Source organism: Rattus norvegicus, chromosome 9, assembly GCF_021556685.1.
Source record: "Rattus norvegicus strain SHRSP/BbbUtx chromosome 9, alternate assembly SHRSP_T2T, whole genome shotgun sequence".
NCBI classification, from domain to species: domain Eukaryota; kingdom Metazoa; phylum Chordata; class Mammalia; order Rodentia; family Muridae; genus Rattus; species Rattus norvegicus.
The window spans coordinates 90962271-90990087 of NC_141542.1; the positions used below are offsets into that span (position 1 = coordinate 90962271).

The window sequence follows — 27817 nt, forward strand, 5'->3', positions numbered from 1 at the left end:
AAGTCAGCTAGCAGACACCTGCCTATGCCTGAGGGTGGAGGTGGGGGACCTATGGTCTCAGTTTGAGAAAGACAATGCTGCTATCAACTTCTTGAAAAAAAATAGCTCAGGATTAGACACTTACGTCATAGGTGTCATCTTTAGCAAGGCTAGTAGGACTCTAATCTATGGCTTGGCAGATACAGACCCTTAAAACTGGTGCTTTGGGGTTTGAGAGATGGCTCAGTAGGTAAAGTACTTCCTAGGCAAACCTGAGTTTCATCCCAGGATTCCACAGTGGAAGAAGATAAGCCATTTCCAAAAGCTGCCCTCCTGCCTCCACTCCACCATCATGATGCACACATACCATCTCCAATAATAATAAATCTTAGAAATAAAGTTGAATTTTTTTTCTTCTTTCCACTCTAAATACTTGTTCATTTGCTTTGAGACGAAAGACAAGGTCTCACCATGCAGCTGTGGCTGGCTTGGAACTTGAAGTGTAGAACAGACCAGCATAGAGCACACAGAGACCTGCCTGCCTTCACCTCCTGAGTGCGAGGATTAAAAGTGATCCTCGTCACAAGCAGCAAAAAAGATTTTTAAAGACACCTAAAATGAAGTAAGAAAGGCATATTGGTGTGAACATGGAATCCCAGCCCTTGGGGGCATCAACACAAGTTCAAGGTTAGCCAGAGCTATACAGCAAGTCCCACTTTCAAACATCTGAAACAAACAGAGCCAGGAGGTGGCTCAGCAAGTTGTATCTGCTGTTAAACCTGATGACCTAAGTTAAATTCTCAGAATCCATGTGTTGGAGAGAGAATGAAACGGACTCCCCAGAATTGTCCTCTGACCCAGTGTTTATGCCTGCTAGGCAAGTGCCCTACCAACCGAGACACATTTCCAGACCCAAACGTAGCTTGCCTGCAAGTGTCAAGATTCATCATCCAAGTTTTTAAAAAAGTGTTTTTAGTCACAGTGGCTTATGTTTGTAGTCACACACACACACACACACACACACACACACACACAAAGAGGATGATAGAACTAGATTTTGTTCTTTTTATTAAAATTGTTTGATGTATATGAATGTTTTGTTTGCATGTATGTATGTGCACCCTGTTCTTGCCTAGTGCTCTTGGAAGTCAGAAGGCATCAGATCCCGTAAGACCGTGGTTATGGATGGTTGTGAGCCTTCATGTAGGTTCTGGTAAATCAAATCCAAGTCCTCTTAAAGAGCAGCAAATATTAACCGCTAAGTTACCTGCACATTCTTTTTTTTTTTTTTTTTTTTTTTTTTCCGGAGCTGAGGACCGAACCCAGGGCCTTGTGCTTGCTAGGCAAGCGCTCTACCCCTGAGCTAAATCCCCAACCCCACACATTCTTTTATAAAGATTTCTTTCTTTTTTTTCTTTTTTCTTTTTTTCGGAGCTGGGGACCAAACCCAGGGCCTTGCGCTTGCTAGGCAAGCGCTCTACCACTAAGCTAAGTCCCCAACCCCGATTTATTTCTTTCATATATATGAGTACACTGTAGCTGTCTTCAGACACCCCAGAAGAGGGCAGGGGATTCCATTATAGATGGTTGTGAGCCACCATGTGGTTGTGGGAATCGAACTCAGGACCTCTGGAAGAGCAGTCAGTACACGTAACTCTGAGTCATCACTCCAGCCCCTACCTGCACACTTAAAACAAATATTCCCACTATCAAACCAAAAAAAAAAAAAAAGTTCATTGCATAGAGAAGGGGCTTAATTAAAATTGTTCCTGGAAGAGAGAAAAATGGAAACATGGTACCCACGCAGAAAGGACAGTGGAGCACAGTGATAGAAAATTCTAACTGTAGCAGAGTTACTGGACCATGAGGATCACCTGAGGTGCACTTAAGCAAAGAAATGAAGGTGTGACAGGAATCCCGGAAGGCCCATCTGGATTCCTGTTAACTTTCTTGACTACTCATTCCTTTCCTTTATTGCCCAGTAACAATGTGTAGTTCATTGAGAATTTATTGTGTCTCCTTTATCAGACCATAAGCTTTAGGAGGGTAAGTCGTCATATTGCATTACACGATGCCCACTAAACAGTCGCTGGCAAAGAAAGGCACGAAGGTGCTGCAGGGTAGCCCTAAGTAAAGAGCATCCACAAGTTAGAAGCAAGAAGTTCCCCCAAAACAAGCTTCTTACGGGGTTTCAGAAATAATACCGGAAGGGTGGAATCGGGCCTCTGGAATATTCGGGAAAGGCGCAGGTGGATTGTAGTAAGGACAACAGGGAATGACAGGTGAGCGTTGGACTCAACTGGTCAGGAGAGGCGGGGCGGCGTGCCGCGCATGCGCACGCATGCCCTCTGCTTGCCTCCTTACCGGGACGCGCTTGCGGGCGTGTGCACGCTCGAGGTCGAAGCGGAAATGGCGCCGCGGGGCCGCGCGTCCGGGCGGCGAGCGGAAGTGGGTGTGAGAGCGGAAGTGGCCGGCTGGAGCCGGGGGCTGGGCGGGGACCGGGATCGTCGGTAAGGCGGCGGCGGAGGCGGCGGCGGCTCGGCAGGCGGGTTGAAGCTTCGGGGGCCAGGTCGGTCGGGTGGTGGCTGCCTCTACGGGCAGCGCGTGCCGGGCCAGCGCGTGTGTCCGCCTCTCCCCACCCCGCTCCCCGTCCCCTTCTCCCCTCACCTACCGCACCCAGCCCCCCTCGTCAGGGGCAGCGGGGCCGCTCCCTCAGTCCTACCCTCGCTTGCCCACCCTCACCGCCCTTGTTTCTCCTTCCCCTGCTCGGGGCAGCCGCCGCCATGATCCTGCTGGAGGTGAACAACCGCATCATCGAGGAGACGCTCGCGCTCAAGTTCGAGAACGCGGCCGCCGGGTAAGCGCACACTGGGAGGAGGCCGAGTTGACCCTAGCTAAATCCCGGGTGGCGTCCAGCTCCCCAGCCCTAGAGGGAAGAGGTCGGGAACCTGGCGCGGCTTCAGGGTTTCCTTAGCAGGATGGACGTGGGAAGCCACGGGGCGCGGTAAGCCGAAGGCCTAAGATGCGTGGGGAGAGGCTGAGACAGGGATGCGGAAGCAACGAGAGGGCAGGAGCAAGGCGTGCCAGAGAACAGACGACCTGTGGGACGTGAGGGCAGCCGAGGCCAGAAGTCACGTCCGAGAGCCTACTGTCCTAAGGGGGAAAGAGAGGGCCCCACTTTCCTCTATATTTACCGTCATTGTTCCGAACCCAGAAACACCCTTTTGGGGAAGCTGGATTGAATGGAGTTTTTAGGAATTCCCAGGATGAGGTGGGAAGAACATGCAGGCCCAGATCGCCACCGGCATTCTGCTTCCCCACCCCCATCTCTCCCCCAGGAGAAGCAGGAGGCAAGACTGAAAGCAGACCCAGGCTTCTAGGAGGGAAAAAACCCTCTAACCTACTGCGAGAGACACTAGCCATTTTGTTACATATCTCTTAGGCAAAGCCAACAGTTCTCCATCCACTCTCTTTAGCTCTCAAGACAAGGTTGATTTGGTTGGGTGTCTTAAATTCTTATCCAAGACACCTGATCTTTGATTTCTAGTAATGCCCGCTGGGTTAATAGCTGCCTCTCCCAGAATCTATAAAGTTCTTAAGATAATTATTTATTAACATCAGCATCTTAATATGGGACGTATTTCAACCCTTCTCTGTCAAACACAAAAAAGCAAACTCCTCCCTTAAAGCTGCTTTGCCTCCCTAATGTATTTAAAACCTGAGCAGAGGTTTTAGGTTCTAATTTATGGTGGCCTGTGGCCACTCCTTTGCCTCATTTCCTCATTGGTGAGGATGGGGCTTCACATTTTGGTTTCACAGTTAGGAGGTAAGTGCAGACTGTTTCTGTGAACGGGGAACTGGAAATAGGAAAGTGCTTGCAGATCCACAGAAAGGAGAGGATTGGAAGGGGGGATTCATTCATTCTCCTCTTTAATTCTAAGCATTTATAATGAACGTGTGGTTCGCTGACACTGAAAGCATGGAATACATTGCCTGTTCTGTCTCTTTTGTAAGGCTCCACGTTTTATCTGCAAACAAAATAGGACAGTCCTTGAATTGGTGCGTTCAGTGAACATAGTTTCCTGCCCTGAGTGCCGTTGAGCACACGCTTTGTGCAGCGTTGTGAGAATGCACTAAAATATTAATGGCGGTGGTTTGATATTCCCAAGTCATACAGCCAGCCACTTAGAAAGGATCTTAGTAGTGTTTCCCAGTGGAGATCAGTGCTTGGGGTGCTTTCTTGCTAGAGAGAGACCCAAACCTTAAGTGTTTATGACTTAGAACATTAAGGTTCTTCTTAATGTTAATTTTTCTCAAGTCTGTTGGTACAATTGAAAGGTGGGGGACTCTCCTGGTTGAGGTCAAACCTAAGGGTTGGGGGAAAAGAACATCCCTAATATCCCTCCACCCACCCTAGTTAAGTCAGTTAGTATGGTCCTTAACTAGGACAGCCTGTCAGGTCTAGAAGGGTTTGTTTGATTACTTCCTCTACCTGTGGTGTCCTGTTAGTATTTTACTTAACGGACTTTTAAAGGTTATGTATACTCTTGGTTTTTAAAGTTTTATTGTTATTCGTTGCCTTTTGTTTGTTGGGTACATTTGAAAGTGAAAAGCTCAGGAGCAATTTACCCTTTCTCCTTTGTTTGTTGAGACAGGATCTGCCTCTAACTCAACATTGAACCCAGGATGACAGAACTCTGATCCTCCTGTGTCCACCTCCCAAGTGATAAAATATCATCTAGCCACATCTCTTGTTGTTTTCTTGAGACAGGGTCTCCTGTGTAGCTCCAACCACCCTGTAACTGCCTCTGCGTCCCAAATGCTGGGACTATGGGCATGAACTTGCCTTGTGTTATCATGTGTGGGTGGCTTTGAAAAAGCAGGGTAAACTTGGATGTTTCCTATAAGTGGTATTTTTTTTTCTTTAACATATACTTAATAAAAGCTAATTTATTTAAAGGATATCATTTAGCCTCAGTATCAGCTTTTAAAGTTCATAAACTACATTAGATATTCCACTTTTACCCAGCAGAGTTGGAACTCCTCTCAGTTCCTTTCATACTCAAAGGCTGGGGAGATGAACAGTTGAAAGCACAATCTGCTCTTACAGAGGAAATAAGTTCAGTTCCCAGCACCTACAAGGTAGCTCCCAACTGCTCATAACTCCAGTTCCAGATCAGATGGCCTCTTCACATGTATGTGTACATGCCTTTGTGTATAAATAAAGTGTATTTTTAAAAAAGATTCCTACTTAAGTGGTCTCGAGCAATGGGATAAAATATGGAAGTGTGTATCTTGTCTCCTAAATGTGAAACAAACCAGGATCATTTGAATTAACTGCTAGCAAGCTGCTAGAGGCAGTAGAGTCTTGTGGCATTGAAGAGAAGGGTGTAACAGCTTTTTACTAGGGGTTACTTGAGTAAAACATATAGTAGCTGTTGCATGTCAGAAGGTCTTCTAGGCCTGTCTTACATTTTGTCGTTTTGTCCGTAGCAGTTTTTTTTTTTTTTGGTTCTATTTTTCGGAGCTGGGGACCGAACCCAGGGCCTTGCGCTTCCTAGGCAAGCGCTCTACCACTGAGCTAAATCCCCAACCCCTGTCCGTAGCAGTTCTACAAGAGTGATGAGGTCATTTGCATTCTCCCATTTTATAAATGAGAAGATGAGGAAAGGGGGTAAGAAATCTTACTTGACCCAGAGCATAAGCCTGGTGAAAAAGACGGGAAAACATGTGCTTTGCCTGTGCTCAGTGATTTTTTTTTTCCCAGTGTTGGTTTGTGATTTACGTCTGTAAAACCTGAAATATAACATGAGGTAGAACCACAGCAGGCTTGGTGGAAAGTGGCAGGTGCTTTGATGATGTAAGGGGGAGGTATATACAAAACCCTAAACACGATGTGTGGGAGGGAACAGAGCTTACTGTGCTGTACATGGCTTAAATCATCCTTTCACCTTAAACAAAACAAAATCATTCTACATGACTATACTTAGCCATTTTTCTGTCTGACATGTTACTTCCACAGGCATTATAATAATAGGCAGTGGGGGAAGGGCGGGGGCAGGGAGGCATTACCACAGCTACAGGTAGGTGTTCTTTGTCTTGTCTTCCACCTTTAACAGGTTCAGGTCCAAGAAGGAATAAATGTGTGTTCTCTTCATCTGTTAGCTTGCATTTAAATAGGATGCTCTAATTTCAGTAAAATTCAGGACCCCTTCAAAATTCTCCTAAAAGCAAGCAACAGTACAATTATTTTCCCCTATTTACATTTGATCTGTTTGTGTATATTTGTGGGCCTGAGAGTACAACCTGAAAGAGTCCGCTCTCTTTTCGCCCTAGGGGATCCAACTCAGGGCTGAGATCAATAGGACTGGCTAGCAAGTGTCCCCACCCTAAGCCATCTTACCCTAAAATTATCTTACTAAGGGCCTTTTGTTGTTTTACAGAAACAAACCAGAAGCTGTAGAAGTGACATTTGCAGGTAAGTGTCTTTATCTCATCCCCTTTAAGAGAGGGATGAGATAAAAAAGAAAAAAAAAGAATTTTAGTGTGGGTGTTTTGTCTGTGCTCCTTGTATGTCCCTGATGCCTGAGGAGACCAGAAGAAGGCATCATATCTCCGGGAATTGGAGCTAGCAAATGGCTGTGAGCTGGCATATAGGTGCTTGGAGTGAACCTGGGTCTTCTGGAAGAACAGCCAGTTTTCTTAACCACTAAGCTAGCTCTGCTTCCCTGAAAAAGGTTTTGTCAAGTCTTTCTTGAGGCCTTTAAGAATTATGTGCTTATGACATTGCTAACTGACTTTGAAGTTCAGAAACTATATAAAGCTACCTTACATATCTTAGTGAGTGGGGACACGATATCTTAGAAATTTGGTTGTTTTGTACAAAGAACTGTTTGTCTTTCTACTTTGGAAATCTACAGTTATAATCCAGTAGCCATCATCTAAGTTTGCCTAGCATTTGGGGGAGGCAAGGTGGATGATGGTGTAGCTTGTTTGTCAGATCAGGGAAACAGTGTTTCTTTCCACTCCCTGTTAGCCATGTATGGGGATACAAGTCATTTGTACCAGGACCCAGGAGGTAGAGTAGGTGGGTCTCTGTAAGTTTGAGGTCAGGTTGGTTTACCTGGAGAGTTCTAGGCTAGCTAGAGCCACATGGTGAAACTGTGTTTCATAAAACAAAAGAAAAAAAAAAGAATTGGCTAGTCAAATGTGAGCTCAGATTTTACAGCTAAGTGTCCAGAAAGGCAAGTGCTTGACCAGGCGATCTGAGAAGATTTGTAGCTCCTAAGGTGGATGCCATCTGTGCATCCTCATTGCCATCAGTGCCCAGTCCGCATGATTGCCGTGGTTCCCATGCAAGTTCTCTGCATTTTGGCCCTCAGCACCTAGCTTCAGTAGTGCTGCAGTGCCCAGGTTACTTCGTAGTGCAGGAAGAAGGAGCCTCAAGAGATGCCCAGAGATTAAGCGACTTCAAAGATAATCATTTGTCTTGTCTTGATCTTGTTAGATTTTAAAATACTTATTTATTTATTATTTTATGTATGTGAGTACACTGTCCTCAGACACACCAGAAGAGGGCATTGAATCCTATTACAGATGGTTGTGAGCCACCATGTGGTTGCTAGGAATTGAACTCAGGACCTCTGGAAGAGCAGTCAGTGCTCTTAACCACTGAGCCATCTCTCCAGCCCGATCTTGTTAGATTTTAATTCAAATATTTTTATAAAGATTTATTTATTTATTACATATAAATACACTGTAGCTGTCTTCAGACACACCAGAAGAGGGCATCGTATCCCATTACAGATGGTTGTGAGCCACCATGTGGTTGCTGGGAATAGAACTCAGGACCTCAGGAAGAGGAGCCAGTGCTCTTAACTACTGAGCCATCTCTTCCTTAACTCATATATTTAAGACAACAGTGTTTGTGGAGGTTTTTTTGTTGTTTTGAGACAGTTGGTAATAGTTGAATAGCTTACCAGGTATTTAATATTAAAGTAGAATCTTTTGTTTGAATTTGAGCACGACTGATTATGGTTATGTTCTTGTAATATTATGTCTCCCAAAGATACATCTTGATGTATGTATGGATTAGATGTCTAGAATTTGCTTTGTAATAAATTAAGGTGGGGTGAGTACATTTTGATCAAAGCCCCATGTGCTGATCAGCATTAATGCTACATAAGTAGAGTTGTTTATAGCTTTCTTTCTCTTAGAAACATGTCACAGTGAAGTTTTTTTACTGTTACTTTAGTATAAACTATGGTTACACTAAAAATAGCTTTGTAATTTTAAGGGAGACCAAAGAGGAGGCCATGGAGCAATTCCATAGCAGTTTTTCAGTTGGCTTCCCATGAACTAAAAATAAACATCATTTTACTTGCATCTTTCTTATCAGAGGCCTCCTCATGGCCAGCCCTGTGGTAGGTGCTGGGAGATTACTCCTGTTTCCAGAGTGAGCAATCTTTCTTGCTTTTTTTCACAGATTTTGATGGCGTCCTTTATCATATTTCAAATCCTAATGGAGACAAAACAAAAGTGATGGTCAGTATTTCTTTGAAATTCTACAAGGAACTTCAGGCACACGGAGCTGATGAGGTAAGTCCCACATTGGTTTCCTTGGAACTCTTGTGTTTACTTTACCATTTGTTGGCCCCCTGCCCTTCAAGGGGGGCTACATCAAACAGGCCACTTTATACAGCTAGCTGGGGGTTCCAAATTCCATTCCCCATAACAGTGTTTTCCAGAGAAGATTTTGGCTCTTTGCTTGCTTGGTTTTATCTTGGAGCAGTATTTCCTGAGCAAAGTTTAGAAGCTTTTTTATAAAGGTCTCAGGTAGCGCAGGCTTGATGGAAAGCCTCCAATTCCTGATTGCCGTCATCTTCCAAGTGCTAGAATTATAGGCATGTACCACCACACCCAGCTCGGAATTTATTCTTCTCAAATCATTTAGGTTAGACAGATTTTACAAAAGAATGAAAACAAAACAGCTAGTCCTCCAGAAATAACAATATTTCCTTAACTGTACAAAAATAGTTATGGCAACAGTGAGACAGGTTCTGTCCCATATTTAGAATCTTATCAAGGTGGCTTGGAATTTGTGCTGCATTAAACTTCATAGTCTTGGTTTTCATTCTGAAAGTGAAGCATAAATAACTGTTTTGTCAACCTTTTTAAGTGACTTTTCTTTCGAACTGACCTTTCCACCTATCCTTATAACTATACCATAGGGAAGTGCGGCCTGGTGCCTTGTGCCTTGGCTTTGGATAGCCAAAGGAGGAGGTGTGGTTCCTGTTGAACTGCAGTTGCTCTGGGGTGAGCCATTTATGGAAGAAAGAAAATGCTTTACACCAGTGTGTGCACATTGTGGTTGGGTCTCAAAGCAGGAAGTATGACTCAGTTCCTGAATCAGTTTTAACGAACTAGGCTCTCTTAATCTGCTCCATGAAGAAGCAGCCATTTCTCTCTCTGAGAGTGGTAGCTTTTGAACAACTTCAGATTTCTGAAAGGCTGTGTACTAAGGAATGTGATCTAGAGCTTGTAAAGTCTTGCTCTAAAATCAGACTTAGAGTTCTAAGATCTGTAGGGAGCTGGGCCCTTTTTTGTTCAGGTGCTTTTGATTTGCTGAAGGGAGAGAAGTAACTGGAGGGAATTTGAGGTAGTTTTATCAGAAGGCAAGCTGGTCTGTTGCAGCTTGCGACCCAACCTGGTTTGGATTTGTAAAGACTCATTCCATCCTGTGCTTGGTCTGCTAGTGGAACTCTGGAACACATTGCAGTTTTCATAGCTCCCACATAGGCCAAAGAGCCCAAGTGGGGGAAGGAGCGACATTCCCAGTGTGGGAGTGGAGTAAGTGACTCCCTAGGTTGGTTAAACAGTGACCAGCCTGTGATAACCACAGGAAGCTTGTTACTGTTTCACAGGCCCTTTTTAAAAGCAGAACGCTCTGCTGCTCCGTAGGCAGGTTTAATAGTTATAAGTAGGTAGGCTGACTTCCTCTTCTCCCAACTATTAAAAAGAGGCACAGATGTAAAGGTGAGTCAAGGTTGGAAGTGTGAGTGAACAGTGTGCTGCTGTGGAGACAGCGTGAGCCCAGTGGAGGGGGGGGGGCGGGCGGGCAGGGTTTGCAGGGGGATCATGAGCTCCAGGCCACTGTGGGTTATACAGTGAGACTGGTCTTGGGAAAATAGCAGAGAAGTGTACAATGGTTATGATGCAGAAACAGAGAAGGCCTCAATGGCTCAGTGGGTGAAAGCACTCGACATGCAAAGCTGGTGGCCTGACTTCAGCCTCCAGAATCATGATGGAAGGAGAAAACTTGACTTCTAGAAGTTGTCTTCTGACCTCCACACTTGGCACCAGCAGCCACACACATGATAATAATCATAAATAAAAAATTAAGTATTTAGGGCTGGACAGATGGCTCAGCAGTTAAGAGCACTCCCTGTCTGATCTTCCAGAGGTTCTGAGTTCAATTCCCAGCAACCACATGGTGGCTCACAACCATCTTTAATGGGATCAACGTATATGTACCATAAACAGATATTTAATAAAAGATATTTTAAAGAACAAAGGAATAAAAAGAATTATAAATGTGGCTCTAAATACTTTATAAATTTCACAATATTCACTTGGTAAGACTGGAGGAGCTTTGGCTTCCCTGTGTTTGATACTCCCTTTCTTCAGTATCAATTGTGTAGGATTATATTCAGAGGGGGCATGCCAATGTTCCTGTTATACCCCAGACTTTTAGGAGAAGTGGTGTGTAGAACACCTGAAGATCAAAACTCCACATGTTGCCAAAGGTCTGTGACCTTGAGCCCTTCTCCTAAATTCCTCTTCTGTAAAAGTTCACTTTGTGGCATAATCACTACCTAGTAATTGCCTGGGGCATTGCCTGCTTTTCTCTCTATGTAAACAAGTGTGATCGTGAATTCACACTTTGGGATTCACACTGTTACTGAATTCTGTAGATGAGAATTGAGTATAAAAATGTTAGGAAGTAACTCACTAAAGTATTTTGAGGCCTTTACTTAAGATAATTCTAAAGAATATTTAAGAGTGGCTTCTCTGGGGTGCATAGCCCCATGGTGAAAAGCTTCTACAAGGCTCTGAGTTTGAGTTTGGTCTCTGGCATCAACCAAGAAAAGGAATGGGTTGGGAGTGAAGGGCCTTATTAACCTTTAATGGATTTTTTTTTAGGGTTTTCAAATGGATCATAAAACATAGTTTTGTTTATTTTAATGCTGCCTAGAGAGTTCGTTGCATATAAGATGAGAACATTCATACACCTTTAGACAGCCGTTGAATGTAATGAGGCTTTTGTTTATGCTCTACTTCCAAAGCTGGGACATAGTTAGCAGAGTGTGTGTTTTGGATGAGGAAGTTCCAGGTAGGTAGACAGTGTTGTGTAGAATAATGGTATTACTAGCTTACTCAGGTTGTTATCCATTGCCCTTTGCGTTCAACGCCAACTATGAGCTAAGTTATTTTATAGCACACACTTTTAGCATACCGACTAACGGAAGTCAGTGCCTGGAAATCAGTCTTTACCGTTTCGTTCTCCTGGGCGAGACTTCAGCCTGTGTTTAGTTTATGTACTCTTTTGTCTTACCTGAACTTGCCTGCCTCTACTCTACAGAGTGCAGTGTAGAATCTGAAAGAGAAAACAGATCTTTGAGAGACAGCCACTGAACTAACCTTTGGACTATAATCCAGTTCTATGAGAGATCTGTTTTGTCACCTAGATGAATTCACTTTTCCCTCTAGTTTGCCACCCACCAATTGAAAATTAAGCAGATTAGTTTAGGAAAAGTTTATCAAAGTACTGTGTGTTTCATAAAACAATGAAATTATCACAAATTTTGGATTAACTTTTCTTCTCTCTCTCTCCCCAGTTACTAAAGAGAGTATACGGAAGTTTCTTGGTGAACCCAGAATCAGGTATGTAGTTGAGCTAGCAGCTGTGATTGATGGCAGAGCACCAGGTCCTGTTTGTGTCCCACCTTTTGTAGCTAGAGGATTCTGTTTAAACTTTGATTCTATAAAATACATCTGCAGGAGCCCAGTTCTTGAGTCAGCTCCCTCTAAATGAGTAGCTGTTAAAAGGTTCTACTTTTTTCAGTGTGATACACAGTGGGTTAAGAATTGGTAGGTGAGTTAATATTAACGCCCAAGAATGATTCTTCAGATCCTTTAACCAGAGGAGCCTCCTTTGTCGGATCGAGTGCTCTTTGAGCATAATCATAAAATCTCTTGGCACTGGGGAGATAACTCAGTTTGCAAAGCAGTTATCTCCAAAGCATGAAGGCCCAAGATTGAACAGCAGCGTCTAGTTAAGAAACAATGCACAGTTGTAATCCCAGTGCTGGGGAAATCACAAGTGTTGGAATCAATCCCCAACCTTAATAATAATAAGCACACAACTCAGCCACAGTATTAATAAGCCGCACACCTAGATCAGGCAGGTTTACCACTGTACTATTCCCCAGCTATGAGATCCCTTGCCACTTATGACTTCTCCTGGCCATGTTGTTCTATTCCATCGTCCTTCTACCTCCTCTTCCTCCATCTTCTTCCTCTCCTCTTCCCTTGCGTTCCCCACTCTCTAAAACCTCCAGCCCCACCTTTTCTTTCCACTGCCCAGTCACAGGGTCTAGCCTTTATTTGACCAGTTAGAATGGGGAGAAGGTTCACATGAAATCACCTGAGTCTGATCCACTCCTTCTCCTCTTGAGGAAGCAGAATTAACATGAACACAAATAGCACCAGGGCTGCCACACCACACAGATAATCCCAGAGCTTGCTTGTAGCTAGGCTAGCCTAATTGGCAACCCCTATTTCTAAAAATACAAGGTTAAGAGATGGAGAGATGTTTTAGCAGTTAGAGAGCACTGATTGCTATTCCAAAGGACCCAGGTTCAATTCCTAGAACCCATATGCCATCTTACAGGCTTTTATAACTTCAGGTTAAAACAAAAATCAGTGATTAGTTTAAAATTTTTTATATCAATGTAACAAAAATGGGCAAAGCTTTACTTAGAGTGGAGATAGAAATACCGTGTGTTCTCAGAAAGGTAGGTAGGGGAAGTAGGCCCAAGAACCTTATTAATAATAAATAGTATAGCAGTTGATTATTTGGGAATATGAGTACCATATGGTTCTGGTACTATATTCCCATCATTTACTGTTTTTTAATGATACCCAGCAGTTTAAAGACATTCTTGAGAAAATACGTATAGACTTTGGTATACCATTACTGACTTGATTAGTCTTTTCCTGGCATTCATGGGACAGAAGGAGGCAGGGTCACTGAGTGGTCAGTAAACATGATTCTTAGTCCCTGTTCTGCCCCATTTATTGGTGACCCCATCCATAAATTCTATTGGATATTTTAGAGATATTTTCGTATGTAGCCCAGGCTGTCCTGGAACTCAAGATACCAACCTCAGACTCTTGAATGCTGGCTGGCATTGTTGTCCTGCAACCACATGCCTACTTAAATACTGTACTTGTACCTAGCTTGATGTTCACAGCCATCTGCTTCCTTCTACCTACTACATTTTCCTCCACCACCACCCTAGGACCTCCCCTTCCCACTTTTGCCACAGATGAGGACATTGTAGAGGTTGGACAGTTTTCCAAGGTCATACATTGAGGCCAGAATTTGGACCCACTTCTGTTCAATTCAAAACAGAGTAAACTATGTTATGCTATATTTAACAAGTCCCTGCTTCTCTGAAGTACTTTTCTCTCTAAGTGGAGATAAGCTTATCTGTCCTGACTTCTTTGAAGAAAGGCTTGGGGGTCAAATGAAGTAGAATTCTGAAAACAATGGAAATTTACATTTTCAGATAAATGCTATTGAGGAAGTATATCTGTGAGAAACAGATTTTCTACCCTGCCTCCTCTCACCGAGGGTTTACAATGGTGAGGGTGTGTGTGTCATATTTTATTCCGAGAAAGCTTTCACCTGCTGGCCATGTGTATTAAATGTTGGAGAAAATACAGACTTGTACAGCTTCATACAGTCCTCCTTCCCAACTGTCTCCAGGACACTAAAGTTCTCATTGGAGTTCCAGATTGTTACTTCTTCCCAATATATTATTTGTAACTATTTATCTTTGATACTGCTTGGGATTTATTAACTAGTTATAAATATTTACATATTGTAGTATAAGGTATGTAGAGATGAACAATTCCCTCTACACTATGTTTACTTGGGAGAGATGGTTTTGATTTGGTTTTTGTTGGTTGGCTTTCATATAACTGATGGGGTTTTTTTTCCTCCCACAAGGATACAATGTGTCTTTGCTATATGACCTGGAAAATCTACCTGCATCCAAGGATTCTATTGTGCATCAGGCTGGCATGTTGAAGCGAAATTGTTTTGCCTCTGTGTTTGAGAAATACTTCCAATTCCAAGAAGAGGGCAAAGAAGGAGAGAACAGAGCAGTTATCCATTATAGAGATGATGAGACCATGTAAGTATGAACTTTTGCTGCTCAAGCCTGAGTGTGGCCATCTCACAAGGCACTTAAAGAAATAGAGTATAATCAGACCTTAAACTCTGGTATATGGATCCTGTTGAAATTCTTATAGACTTCCTTTTTTTTTTTTTTTTTTTTTTTTTTTCCTTTTCTTTTTTTCGGAGCTGGGGACCGAACCCAGGGCCTTGCGCTTGCTAGGCAAGCGCTCTACCACTGAGCTAAATCCCCAACCCTCTTATAGACTTTCTTAATCTGGGATATAATGATAAGAAAAAAATAGACCACTTCTCAGCATCTAAAGTTGACAGAAGATGAAAAGAAAATCCTATGCTTTCCTTTAAGGAACTAATTTTTTTTTTTTTTTTTTTTTGTTCTTTTTTTCACAGCTGGGGACCGAACCCAGGGCCTTGCGCTTCCTAGGCAAGCGCTCTACTACTGAGCTAAATCCCCAACCCCTTAAGGAACTAATTTTATGATTTTTTTTTTAAATTACTTTTTTTTTTAAAGATTTATTCATTTATTATATATAAGTACACTGTAGCTGTCTTCAGATACACCAGAAGAGGGCATCGGATCTCTTTACAGATGGTTGTGAGCCACCATGTGGTTGCTGGGAATTGAACTCAGGACCTCTGGAAGAGCAGTGGGGTGCTCTTAACCGCTGAGCCATCTCTCCAGCCCTTATAATTTTTTTAATGTGTTTATTTTTTATATTTACTTACTATTTATGTGTTTTGGTACTTTGTGGTTTTGGGCTGCCTTGTACAGTGGGAATTAAACTCTTGTCTTCTGGAAAGGCAGCCAGTGCTCTTACCCACTGAGCCATCTGCAGGCTCAAGGCACTACTTTTCTGATTCTCTTATTGAAGAGTTTCCCTTGGGCAGGGGAGATAGTTCAGCCCTTCAGAATCCTTACTGCTTTTCCAGAGAATCCAAGTTCAGTTTTCAACCCACATGACAACTCACAATGATCTGTAACCTCACTTCCAGGGCATCAGGCGCACATGTGCACAGGTATATGGACAGACAAAACACCCCATGCATACCATACACACCAAATTAAATAACACATGGGCTGGAGAGATGGCTCAGCGGCTAAGAGCACTGACTGTTCTTCCAGAGGTCCTGAGTTCGATTCCCAGCAACCACGTGGTGGCTCAGAACCATCTGTAAGGAGATCTGATGCCCTCTTCTGGTGTGTCTGAAGAGAGCTACAGTGTACTTATGTATAATAAATAAATAAATTTAAAAAAACACATAAAAATTTTTAAAAATATCCCAGATAATCGAGCACCAGATGCTGAATATAGATACTGTTACTGCAGCTCTTAAGTTATATGTATGAATTATATAAATTCATACATACATGTATGGATCCTAGCATATGTAAAGAGATTTTTTTAATAAATGACATTCTAAGAATCACTAACTTAAAATGCCTAATACATACAAAATAAAGAAACCTAACTTTGCTAATGCTTTTATTGCCCTGCCTTTCCTGACTCCAAATGCTAGTCTCTGGTTCACCTCTGTTCTGTTGATTAGAGATTGGGATTTCACCCTTCTACTTGCAAGTGAGGTTAAAAACAGTTCTTCTGGTGCTGTACTTATTAATTCCTGAGTTTTGTGCCCTCAGGTATGTGGAATCTAAAAAAGACAGAGTCACAGTAGTCTTCAGCACAGTTTTTAAGGATGACGACGATGTGGTCATTGGAAAGGTGTTCATGCAGGTACGGAGCAAAAATCTTGAGGGGAAATTGTGCTGCAGGGAGTTAAGTCTTTACATGCTTGTGTGAACTCAAAACTCAACGGTAGAGCATTTACCTGATATGCACAAGGTCCCAGGTTTGGCCTGCAGTGCCTGGGCAAATGGTAACAGGAACAGAACAGTGTACATATCCTGTAGGCCATGGAATAGAAAAGACAACAGTTTGTCAGTGTTAACTGGAAAATGTAAGGAACAACCCTGTCGTAGTTTGCTTCTTTGTTGCTGTGATAAAACACTGTGGCCAAAGACAACTTGGAAGAAAGGGATTTATTCCACCTTAGACTTCCAGGTCACAGTTCATCTCTGAAGGAAGTCCTGATAGCTCAAAACCTAGAAGCAGGAACTGCAGCAGGAACCCTGGAGAAGTGTTGCTCTCTGGCTTGTTCCCCATAACTTGCTCAGCCTGATTCCTCATATCCAGAACCACCAGCCCAGGAGTGCCACCCTACATGAAGAGCTGGGTCCTTACAAATCAATCATTAATCAGGAAAATGCCCCACAGACATGCCCACAGCACAACCTAAGGAAGACAATTCTGCCACAAGGGTCCCTCTTCCCTGATATGTCTAGGTTTGTATCAAGTTGACAAAAACCAACCAGCATAGCCCCCCTCCAAAACATGGATGTCTGTTTCTTGTTGATGGTTCTGGCCTTTTGCAGGACAAAGCAAGAGGGTGAATTAATCTTGACTGAGTAGTAACTATCCTTCCTTCAGTGGCAAAGTCCTTGATCTCAAGTGTGGTCTCATTTCCTTATGTCTTGTGTTAGCTCAGTTTGTAGCCAGGTCTACTCTTGGTTTGGTTCAGGTTCCATGCCTTTTTGGAATGGTCAATAATGAATTCCAAAGTAGGGAATAACATACAGTAGATGGAGTATAGCCTGACTGACAGGAGAGCCATGCCACATCACGGCTAAGTGAGTCACTGTAGATTGCCTCCTGCTGGGAAGAGTCATGGGGTTTAGAAGAACATTTTGTCCTTGAAATTTTGGTACGGTGGGACTTAGCATATTCTAGACCCATTGTGAGTGTGTTGTCTTGTCTGCTGGCCAGGCACTGGCTCTTGGACATTGAGAGCTTATTGGTTAGTTTTTTTAAAGTTCTAATACATTTACCTATCCTTGGCAGAATGGTGAATGCTGCTTTATTTTTTATTTATTTTTTTATTTATTTTTTTTAAATTCTGAAGTAGCCGGGCTTATAGCCCAGCCTCTAATCCAACCACTTAGAGGCCCGAGGTAGGAGGATTATTGCAAAATGGCCTAGGCTATATAGAGTAAGACCTTATCTCAATTTTCCTTAGGAAGAAAATTCTGAAGCAGAATCTCCTCCCTCTCCCCCCATAGACTCGAAAGACAGTTGTGCTCATCACAATACGGATGTGTTTGAGCTGCCTCCTACCTAGCAGGGGAACTTTTCAAAACGCTGTCCTCAGTAATGGCCTCGTACTGAGACTTAACTAGTCAGACACTCTAGGAGTCCTGTGCAGAGAAACTTGAGCGTTAACACTTGGCATTTGATAGTTTTGGGTTTCCGTGAAGAAAGCAGAAGTCTAAATAGCTGACTCTTAACAGTAAGCCCTTACACAGAATTTCATAATTCTGCAGAATTAGCGGGAACTAAATACATTAGTTAGGAAATTGGGCTAAATGTAGGCTAGCAACTAATTATTCAAACTATGAAATACAAATTTAGATTTTAGATTTTGACTGGTTTAGTGTATGTGTATATGTGTATAGTATAACTTCTTTACAGTCTTTTCCCACTTTTGTGTGTGTGGAGGAGAGTATGAATTTAAGGCTCTTCAGCGTTCATGTGGTGAGACAGTAGTACCTAAAACGGAAAGCAGCCTATTGTAGTGGTTTTGTTTTTGCTTTTTGTTTGTGCTGCCCGTATGTCTAGCCCATGACTGTTCCATGATATGTGACCCGTCTTCCCGGCCACCTTCTCCGTATCAGAGGCCACCTTCTCTGTATCAGAGGCCACCTTCTCTGTATCAGAGGCCACCTTCTCTGTATCAGAGGCCACCTTCTCCGTATCAGAGGCCACCTTCTCTGTATCAGAGGCCACCTTCTCTGTATCAGAGGCTAGGGTGATTTGCTTTAGTGACCATGATGACCAAGTTAATCACCTAAGATTTTTCCTGAATCCAGAAAAAGGTTTGTTTTGCTTTGCTTTTTCTTTTTCTTTTTCTTTATTCTTTTTTTTCAGAGCTGGGGACCAAACCCAGGGCCTTGCGCTTGCAAGGCAAGTGCTCTACCACTGAGCTAAATCCCCAACCTCCCTTTTTGATTTCCTTAAAACAGACAGCCTCTCACCGTGCAGCCCAGGCTATCCCAGAACTCAAGTGTTTACCTAGCTATTTTCACATTTGGAGCAGTCTGCTCCCCCACCACCCGTGTGCTGGAATTAGAGGGTCTGTCACCACATCTGGCAACTGCTTATGTTTAGACACACACTCTGTTGCATTGGCCTAATAAAATAAAAGCGTGGGATCTCCATGTCATTTTTACACATGGGCCATGCTGATCCTAGTGCACGTTCCAGTTTTAGTGTATGTGCTACTCACATGAGCACTTCTGTTTTCTTAGACAGTCTCATATGCAGCCCAGGCTGGCCAGTAACTCCTGGTCCTCCTGCCTTTGTCTCCTGAGCTCTGGAGTCTGTCACTATCTCCTGCTTGAATTACACCCTGATGAAAAAGATGCTCCTTTTTCATAAATAGCTTATCTCCAGAATAAATTATACTTTCCTGAAAGAAAGAAATAGTACCATGGGTTTGACAAGTAAAGTCATTTGCCACCAAACACAGTGGCCTACATTCCATCCCAAGGTCCTACATGGTGGAATGAAGGAACCATCTTCCTAAAGTCGTTCTCTGGTCTCCATGCATGTGCTACAGTACAGAGCAAATAAAATGTAATAAATGTTTTTTAAAAAGAAGTAGAGGGGGGCTGAGGATTTAGCTCAGTGGTAGAGCGCTTACCTAGGAAGCACAAGGCCCTGGGTTCGGTCCCCAGCTCCAAAAAAAAAAAAAAGAAGAAGTAGAGGGCTGGAGAGATGGCTCGGTGGTTAAGAGCACTCCAGAGGACATGAGTTCAAATCCCAGCATTCACATGGTGGCTCACAACCATCTGTAATAGGATCTGATGCCCTCTTCTGGTGTGTCTGAGGACAGCTACAGTGTACTCATATATAATGAAATTTTATAAAAAATAGTGTCTTGGTATTGAGCAGATGTCCAGTCAGAGAGGAGAAAAAAAGCAATCTGATTTCTGTGTAATAGATAATGAAGACGGCATCTGTTTGGAGGGGCTGATTGCTGTTGTTGTTTCAAGGGAAAGCAGGGAAGAAGAGATGACGTGAAGCTGGCTAAAGGCTACTTCCTGCTGCAGAAAGTGTTGATTAAATCTTCTGGGGCAGGGCGGTGTAGAGAAGAAGAGAGACAAGTCTTGTTGTAACCAAGAATGATCTTGATTTCTGTGTGTTTGTTTGCTTTCTATTGATTTTGTTTTGTTCTTTGTGGGCAATATGGTTGAGACAGGGTCCTACTGTATAGTCATGGCTGTCCTGGACCTTGATACATAGACCAGGCTAGTCTCAAACTCAGAGAATCTGCCTGCCCCTCCCTCCTGAGTGCTTTGATTAAAGGCATGCACCACCGTGATCTTGAATTCATAATCTTTTCCCAAGTGTTGACTTTACAGCATATACCCTGTCTCCAAATATCTTTCCTTTAAGGAAAAATGTATGTTGGGAAGGGAGCTAAGCTAACACTATGTCCTTCCCTTCTCCATAACCCAACAGCCAGGCAGTGCTATCTCAGAGGCAGTGTATAAAAGAAGCAAAATAACACGTGATCTGTATTTGGCTTGAGATTTGATAATCAGTGTGCAATAGAGTTTCTATTGCTGTGAAGATAAACATTTAATTGGGGCTGGCTTACAGTTCAGAGGTTTAATTCATTGTTGTCATGGTGGGAAGCAAAGTGGCTTGCAAACAGAGAGGAGATAAGAGTTCTGCATCTGGATTGACAGGCAGCAGGAAGACAGAGTGACCACTGACTAGGCCAGGCCTCAGCACCCATCCTATATCATACACTTCCTCCAGTAGTTAGCCACACCTACTCAAACTAGGCCATACTTCCCAATGGTGCCACTCCCTATCAATCTGTGGGGGCCATCTTCATTCAGACCACCACCCAGTGTTCTTCCTACTTGCAATACAAATGGAAGCTTAGTCCTTGCCCCTTCCTGCGCATTGCAGTGGCTCTGTACCGAGGGGGTAGGGATGCTTTCTCTTACTCAGCAGGACTGTGCTAAACAGACTCTTTGAAGGACAGAGAAGAAATAGGGATAAAGCTGGAGCTTTGGCCTAAGGAACTCAGCCTGGCAGGGAAGCCAGTTGCCCTAATGAGTAGTGAAGTACAGAAGGGTAGTGAATGGTAGCTCCCGTTAAGTAGCCAGTTGTCCCTGGCTGTTAGAGGCTGACTGTAGAAGTGCTGTGTGAGCAGCAGCAGTCACAGCAACACTTCTGTCAAATGGCTGCTTGACCGTGTGTGTTCAGTGTCTTAACCCTGAGACTGGCCTTAGCTTCATGCAGCTGCCTTGTTTGAGGAGACCTAGTCAGTCTATTTGTTGGATTGTGTCTTTTTTTTTTTTTCCTTTCCTCCCCTTTAAAGGGCAGGGTTCCTAGGCAGGGAGTTCAAGGCTTTGCATTACTGCTGTCGTTGCTGGGAACCCTGGGAGAGGGATGTTCCAGTCACTCCTGTTTTGTATAGGGATCCATAAAGTCTGGGGATTAAAGGATAGAAGGAATGGCCTGGGTTCTTGATTGTTGTTTTGTTTTTTTAATACCCTAGTCTTTTTTTCTTAGAGTTTGATAAGCATGATACTTTGTTAGGACATGGGCTCTTTTATTATTTTGGGTTGTTTGGTTTACTTTGAGACAGAGTCTCCTATAGGCTGGGACTAGCCTTGAACTATCAGGTATGTCCCCTTCCAAGTTCTGAGATGACGCCTCTGTGTGCTCCTGGCTAATCAGAATTTTCTTACTGTGTGTTTGTTTAATTGGGGGAGAGTCTTTATTTGTAATCCATGCTAGCCTGACTTGATTCCCCTGCCCCACCCTCCTAAGACAACTGAGTTTCTTTCATTCTGTCATCTTTAGCCCTAACAGAAAGGGTTAAATTTGCTTTAGAGTTTGTTTTGTTTTTAAAGATTTATTTATTTTATTTATATGTGAGTACACTGTAGTTGTCTTCAGACACTTTAGAACATCCTATTGCAGATGGTTGTGAGCCACTGTGTGGGTCCTGAGATTTGAACTCAAGACCTCTAGAAGAGCAGTCAGTGCTCTTAACCACAGAGCCATCTCTCCAGCCCTGCTTTAGAGTTTTAATTGATAAATTCTAAACAATAACAGGTGAAGATCTCATAGTTCAACAGTGCTTAACCAAGGGCCCAGCACCCAATAAAAGTGTGGCATTCATGAAACTGAAAGTAAAAGATTAGTATACTGAGAATGTAGAGGCCAGATAATCAGGAATTAAAAGTTCTTATCATATACATTCAGAGTACCCATATTTAAGTCCTCACTGGACTGGAGAGCTGGCCCAGCAGTTTAGAACACTGACTGCTCTTCCTGAGGTCCTGAGTTCAATTCACAACCATCTGTAATGAGATCGGATGCTCTCTTCTGGTGTGTCTGAAGATAGCTACAGTGTGCTCATATAAATAAAATAAAAATCTAAAAAAACAAAACAAAAAGTCCACATCATACTGGAGAGTGATGGTGGCTTGGCCATCTCTTAGTGAGTTTAAAATCAGCCCAGCTACATAAAGCCCTGCCTGGAGGCCAGTGGGTGAAGGGCATGGGGAAAAGCAAAGGAGTAAGAACCAAGGGAGTGTTGGGAACTCAGCCAGTTGGTAAGAGCCAGTTGGTATAGAACTTTAAAAAACTCCAGCTGAAGTCTGGGTCCTAGTTACCATGAAGCTTTAAAGATTTCCTTTTAAAAAATGAGGAACAACCCCTTTTCACTCTGTGCACGAGAGCAGTGAGCTGCAATGCTGTGTCCGCTGTCACCAGACCTATGCTGCGGCTGTTTCCTTCTCTGCTGCAGTCTCCTGTTCTGCCCTGGTGGGCGTGTTGCTTGCTGTGTGTAGCCCAGCCTGGCCTTGAAATCCAGCTGGTTTTTGCCATGTTAGTCCAAAATAAGAAAGGAGAAAGGGTTGCGTTGCTGTACTTTGTATCAGTCTGAAGATCTGGCTTGTTCAGTGTTCTCTAGTCTTTTTGAATCTGGTGTACACTGAAAGCAGCTGGCACTTCTTGTACCTGGGGTTTAACGGTTCATTTTTAGTTATCTGCTGGTCAGAAGGACTACAAAGATCCTAACATGTGGCGTGGATAAAGTGCTGCTCATCTCATACAAATTTCCCTTGCTGTATCTCCACAGGAGTTCAAAGAAGGACGAAGAGCCAGCCACACAGCCCCCCAGGTCCTTTTTAGCCACAGGGAACCTCCTCTAGAACTGAAAGACACAGATGCTGCCGTGGGTGACAACATTGGCTACATCACCTTTGGTGAGGCTGGAGAGGTAGTTCAGCGGTAGAGTGCTTGCCCACACACCTGGCCCTGCACAGAACTGCACAGAACAACCCTCATTTCATTAGCAGGGTGGAGGTGCCTAAATCTAGGCGGTCTTAAGGAGCATTTTTAGAGGGCAAAAGCAAGCACAGCATGTTTGTGATTCCTCTCCTGAGCTGGGATTGGTGTCACGGGGGACAAAGATAGGTACTATTTTGCTGCGGTCATCATTTCCTGTTTTTCTTAGGTGATAAGAAAAAGGGGTAACTTGTGATGTCAGGAGTTAGGGGTGGGCCAGGTCAGCATTGCGTGGCAGCTGAAGAGCTACAGCTGTTTGTTGCTAGTGAATAGTTTTCTCCCACATTCTTGATTGATTGATTGATTGATTGATTGATTTAGTATTTACTTATTTCTTTTTGAGACAAGGAGTCTCTAGCCCTGGCTATCCTAGGACTGGCCATGTAGACCAGGCTGGGCTCAAACTCAGATCCACCTGCCTCTGTCTCTCAGTTGCTGGGATTAAAGGCCTGTTCCACAGCTGGGCATCCCACACGATTCTTGAACTGACGTGCATCTTACAGTTGACATCATGTCACTTTCATTGTCCTCACTTCTTTTCCATGGTGCTTAAATCTTGGTAAACCTGGAATAGAATGCTCTACCTTGTCTGATGTTCACTTTTCTCTTTTTCTACACACCAAGGTAGACTGAGAACCAGAGATGTACCTTTTCTCCTCAGCTGTTCATTGCAGCACAGTTGGTAGGACTCAGGGCTCTTGGTGTTAGTGGGACAAGAACAGTATGAACAGGAGCAGATGCAGGTCTGCCCCACTGCATGTCAGGATAGCATGTGCAGGCCTATGGGTGAAGAGCGGCGTATCCTGCCAGGCCTGCATTGGGGTTGTTGTCATGATCAGCAAATGAGTTTTCTTCAGAACATAGTTCTTCTGATAGTAACAGTCTGCTTTAGCACCAAGGACCCAGGACCAGCACTTTGTTCCTAAACCTGAAAGCTAGAGCTCAGTATGGTATCCAGATTTGAAATGAGTGCCCAGAATCATACTTGGTTTCTGTGTCGTGTGCCCCACTGCTGTGCTCATTGGCACGCTCTTGACTGTGTTGCCTGAGGTAGCGCACACACCACTGCAATGCCTGTTTTTGTCCCACCTTAGTGCTGTTCCCTCGCCACACCAATGCCACTGCTCGAGACAACACCATCAACCTGATCCACACGTTCCGGGACTATCTGCACTACCACATTAAGTGCTCTAAGGTGAGAGGCACCAGCGTCCTTATGGAGTCATTGATTGACTCTCAGTAGACACTGCCCCATGGGGGTGAAGAGATCGCTCAACAGTCAGAGAACGTAACTGCTCTTTCAGTGGACCCAAGATCAGTTCTCAGTAACCTGATGCTTTCTTCTGACCCCTAGGGATACACACACATACATGGTATACATAAATTCATACAGGCATGCGTATACAGTTTAAAAAAAAAATCTTTAAAAAGTTACAGAAACCATCTCTTGGACCAGAAGTGTAGCTCAGTGGCTACACTTGGCTAGCACACTCTGACCCTCACTACCCTTTCCTTCCTCTTTCCCTCTCTCCCCTCTCCCTCGTCCTGCCTGTAGCAGAGGGCTAAGGTATTACTGCTTAGCCACCCTGTTCCCCTCAGGAGCTCCCCAACATACCCCATGACTTACCCTATTGAACACTTTCTAGAACATGAGCCTGCTTCAGTTCTTCTGTGTTTGCTCTTAGGCCTATATTCATACACGAATGCGAGCAAAAACATCCGACTTCCTTAAGGTGCTCAACCGTGCACGCCCAGATGCCGAGAAAAAAGAAATGAAAACAATCACGTAAGTCCCATCCCTGGTACCCGCAGCTCGGGACTAAAGAGTGCCATGTGTGAGGCCTGCAGGCCGTGTGTATAGCTGCCAAAGTGCAAGAGGAAGGGCTTCGCCTGGATGCACTTCTAGTCTGCTCTCCGCAGGAAAGGTGTACAGGGCAGAGGCTGCCTTTGCCAGGGAGGAAGATGACAAGCCAAGCAGTAAGCAGTGTGGCTCTGTATACGCAAATGGCCAACGAGGTGTGAGGCCTAGAGAGTTGACTCTAGTGTGGGTGGCATTCAGAACACCTTTAGCTCTCCCCACACCCCTGTGTGTGAGGCCACTGTACCTAGTTAGACTCCATTGCTGTTTGAGAGCTTAGATGAGTTACAGTGTAGTAGGTGAGGGTTTCCAGTCCCAGGAACATCAGGCAACTGTGCCTGAGGGGAAGTCTCCTGACTTTCTGTGATGCCACCTACAGCCTGAAGGTTGCCGTTTCATCTGGTCTCTGTTCAGAGACTGTATCAAATGCCATATCAAGGTGTGGCACCTGCATAGCTTATTAAAAAGTGCAAAAGCTTTACCTGGTGGGTGAGGAAGGGCATGCCTGAAGAGGCAGGCACTTGTTCTGTCTGTCCCTTCAAGACTTTGTCTGCTGGTGCCTGCAGGTTCTTCCCTTCCCCCCTCCCCTCCCGTCTTACAAAAGTGCTCTCCACCAGTCACCACTGTGTGACTTGGAGGGAAAGAAGACTTGCTCTGGGTGGTGTGTCAGAACCACAGAACCAGCTTCTGTGGCTTCGGGGGACTGAAGCAGGAAGATTTGGTTGGTTGTTTTTGAGACAAGGTTTAGAGTGTCCATTGCTGCGAAGAGACACTGTGATCCAAGAAACTCTTATAAAGGCAAACGTTTAATTGGTGCTGGCTTACAGTTTCAGAGGTTCAGTCCAATATCATCATGGCAGGAAGCATGGCTGTGTCCAGGCAGAGGGAAGGAGAGTTCTGCACCTTGATCTGACTGCAGCCAGAGTAACTGATTTCTTCCACACTGGGAGGAGCTTCAACACCCACCCCCACAGTGATCCACTTCCTCCAATGAGGCCACATCTCCCAATAGTCCCACTTCTCACGGGCCAAGCATAGTCAAGCCACTGTGTAGCCCTGGCTATCTTGGAATCTTTGTAGATCAGGCTGGCCTGGACCTCAGAGATCCTCCTGCCTCTGCCTCCCAAACAGTGGCTTTAAAGGTGTACATCATCACCACCCAGCTAGTCTCAGTGATTTCAAGACCAGCAAGTTCCAAGCCATCCAGAGCTGTCAAGTAGGACCCTGTCTCAAAGGGTGGGGGGGATTGACTGCTGACTCCTGGCCTTTACACACAGGCAAAGCAAGCGAAGAAAAACAGAATTGAACAGAAAGGTCGAAAGGTGGGATGTTAAGATAGCCCTGAGACTGCTTGCAACACTTACTTACCTTCACCCTGATAACTACTGTTAACACTCTGTCTGTGGCCAGCAGGCAGTTGCTGCCAAATTGGACAGAAAGAGGCAGGAGTTGATTCCTGTCCTGATGGAGGAGCCTGAGGAATTCTGCTAACCATAGACAGTGGAGTAAAATCGGGCCTGTTAGGAGTGTGGGCCCAGACTAGGAGTTGCCTGTGGAGTCAGCACAACACAGTGCTCGGCTCTTCTTGTGGGGAAGTTTGATTTGGGTAAGCACGACAAAGGGAGCGCTGTCTCTGCTCTCCTTTCCCGAAGTTCTTGCTTCTCAACTCCAGGCTACTTTTCCAATGAATGCCCTTGGAGTAAGTACCAAGTAAGGTCTAGTAACCCCTCTGAGGATTTCCTGGGTAGAAAAGGGTACCAGCTCAGGAAGCCAGAACTAAGCAAGTGCTCTGTGAGCCACAGTGTACCTCCCACATGTCAACCAGAATGTCTTTAGCCTTTGAAGTTGGGTTTTTTTGTTTGTTTGTTTTGTTTTTTTTTGTTGTTTTTTTTTGTTTGTTTGTTTGTTTGTTTTGGTTGGGTGTTTCTTTTGTTCTTTGTTTTTTGTTTTTGCCGGAATCTCACTATATAGCCCTGGCTATCCTGGAACTTACAGAGATGCGCCTGCCTTCACGTCCTAAGTGCTGGGATTAAAAGCATATACCAGCATACGTAGCTAATGCTTGAAATTTCTAAGGTGGCTTGAACTTTCTACCTCCTCTTGAAAGATAAGAAATTGTTAGCTAAATGGGATCAACTGGGTAGAAGGAGCCTCAGTGAGCTGAAATTCAGGTCCATCTAAGCCATCTGAAAACTAGAGAAAAGTGGTTGTGGTAGCACATGCCTTTGTCCTGGCACTCAGGAGGCAGAGGCAGGCCTAGTCCACATAGTTCTAGGCCATCCAGGGCCACAGAGTGAGACACTGTCTTAAAAAAGACAATTTTTTCATCTGCTGGGAACATCCAGTGTGCTTATGGGTTTGACGCCTGGTATTGAGTTGGAAGAAAGGTAGTAGTGAACCCATTCTGTGAAAGCTGGGTCTCAACTGAGACCTGTGTCTCTAGCACCATTACTAAAGATTCTCCCTTCCCTCACCCCAAGCCTAGAGTATAGGATGGGAGGAAAGGACATGTGGAGTAAGCCTTTGCTCTGTCTCTGCTTTTGAAGGGGGAAGACTTTTTCATCCCGCTAACTCTTGGGAACTGAGGAGGAAGCACTGTTGACCGAAGGCTGGACCGCTTGCTACTGGATAATCGTAGCCCTTCATGTTGCACCTTCTCCAGGTTCTTAAGGGATTCTCCGTTTGGGTTCCATTTTGTACGAGTTTGGCAAATACGCTGCAGAAACGAGCTGTGCTTGCAAGGACTTGATAGTTCCTAAGAATTAAAAACTCACTTGATCAACTTAATTCCCTTTTATTTTTCCTCCCTCACTCCCCTTCCTTTTCCAAGCTGTTTGCTTTGCAATATGTTACTGGTAATGAGTTGCAGGTAATGCAATCTTAACTTGTTTTCTTCTAAGTATTTGAGTTCAAAACTCCTGTATCTAAAGAAATACGGTTGGGGTCATTAATAAAGAAAATCTTTCTATCTTACTTGAGAATTAGTTGATTTTTCTGGACTGTGAGTCCAAAAGAGAGGAGGAAAGGGTGGATCTGTACTGCCCTTGAACCAGCAAGTCAACG

General features: G+C 44.1%; 1 protein-coding gene and 1 long non-coding RNA gene across 6 annotated transcripts; one reads left to right on the forward strand and one right to left on the reverse strand.

Annotated features, from left to right (window-relative positions):
• Positions 1–1969: 1969 nt before the first annotated feature.
• Positions 1970–2615, reverse strand: LOC103690558 (uncharacterized). The gene is made up of 2 exons (XR_015629646.1): positions 2344–2615; positions 1970–2105 (listed from the first exon to the last, which is right to left on the reverse strand). It is a non-coding gene; the product is annotated as an uncharacterized LOC103690558 (long non-coding RNA).
• Positions 2436–27727, forward strand: Arpc2 (actin related protein 2/3 complex, subunit 2). Of its 5 annotated transcripts, none has more exons than XM_087565389.1 (11): positions 2436–2489; positions 2755–2836; positions 6423–6457; positions 8465–8577; positions 11877–11922; positions 14276–14462; positions 16104–16197; positions 22688–22814; positions 23991–24091; positions 24582–24682; positions 27301–27727. In XM_087565389.1, the coding sequence occupies exons 2-11, from the start codon at positions 2763–2765 to the stop codon at positions 27323–27325; spliced, it is 903 nt and encodes a 300-aa protein (XP_087421515.1). In that variant the 5' UTR covers positions 2436–2489; positions 2755–2762; the 3' UTR covers positions 27326–27727.
• The last annotated feature ends 90 nt before the right edge of the window (positions 27728–27817 follow it).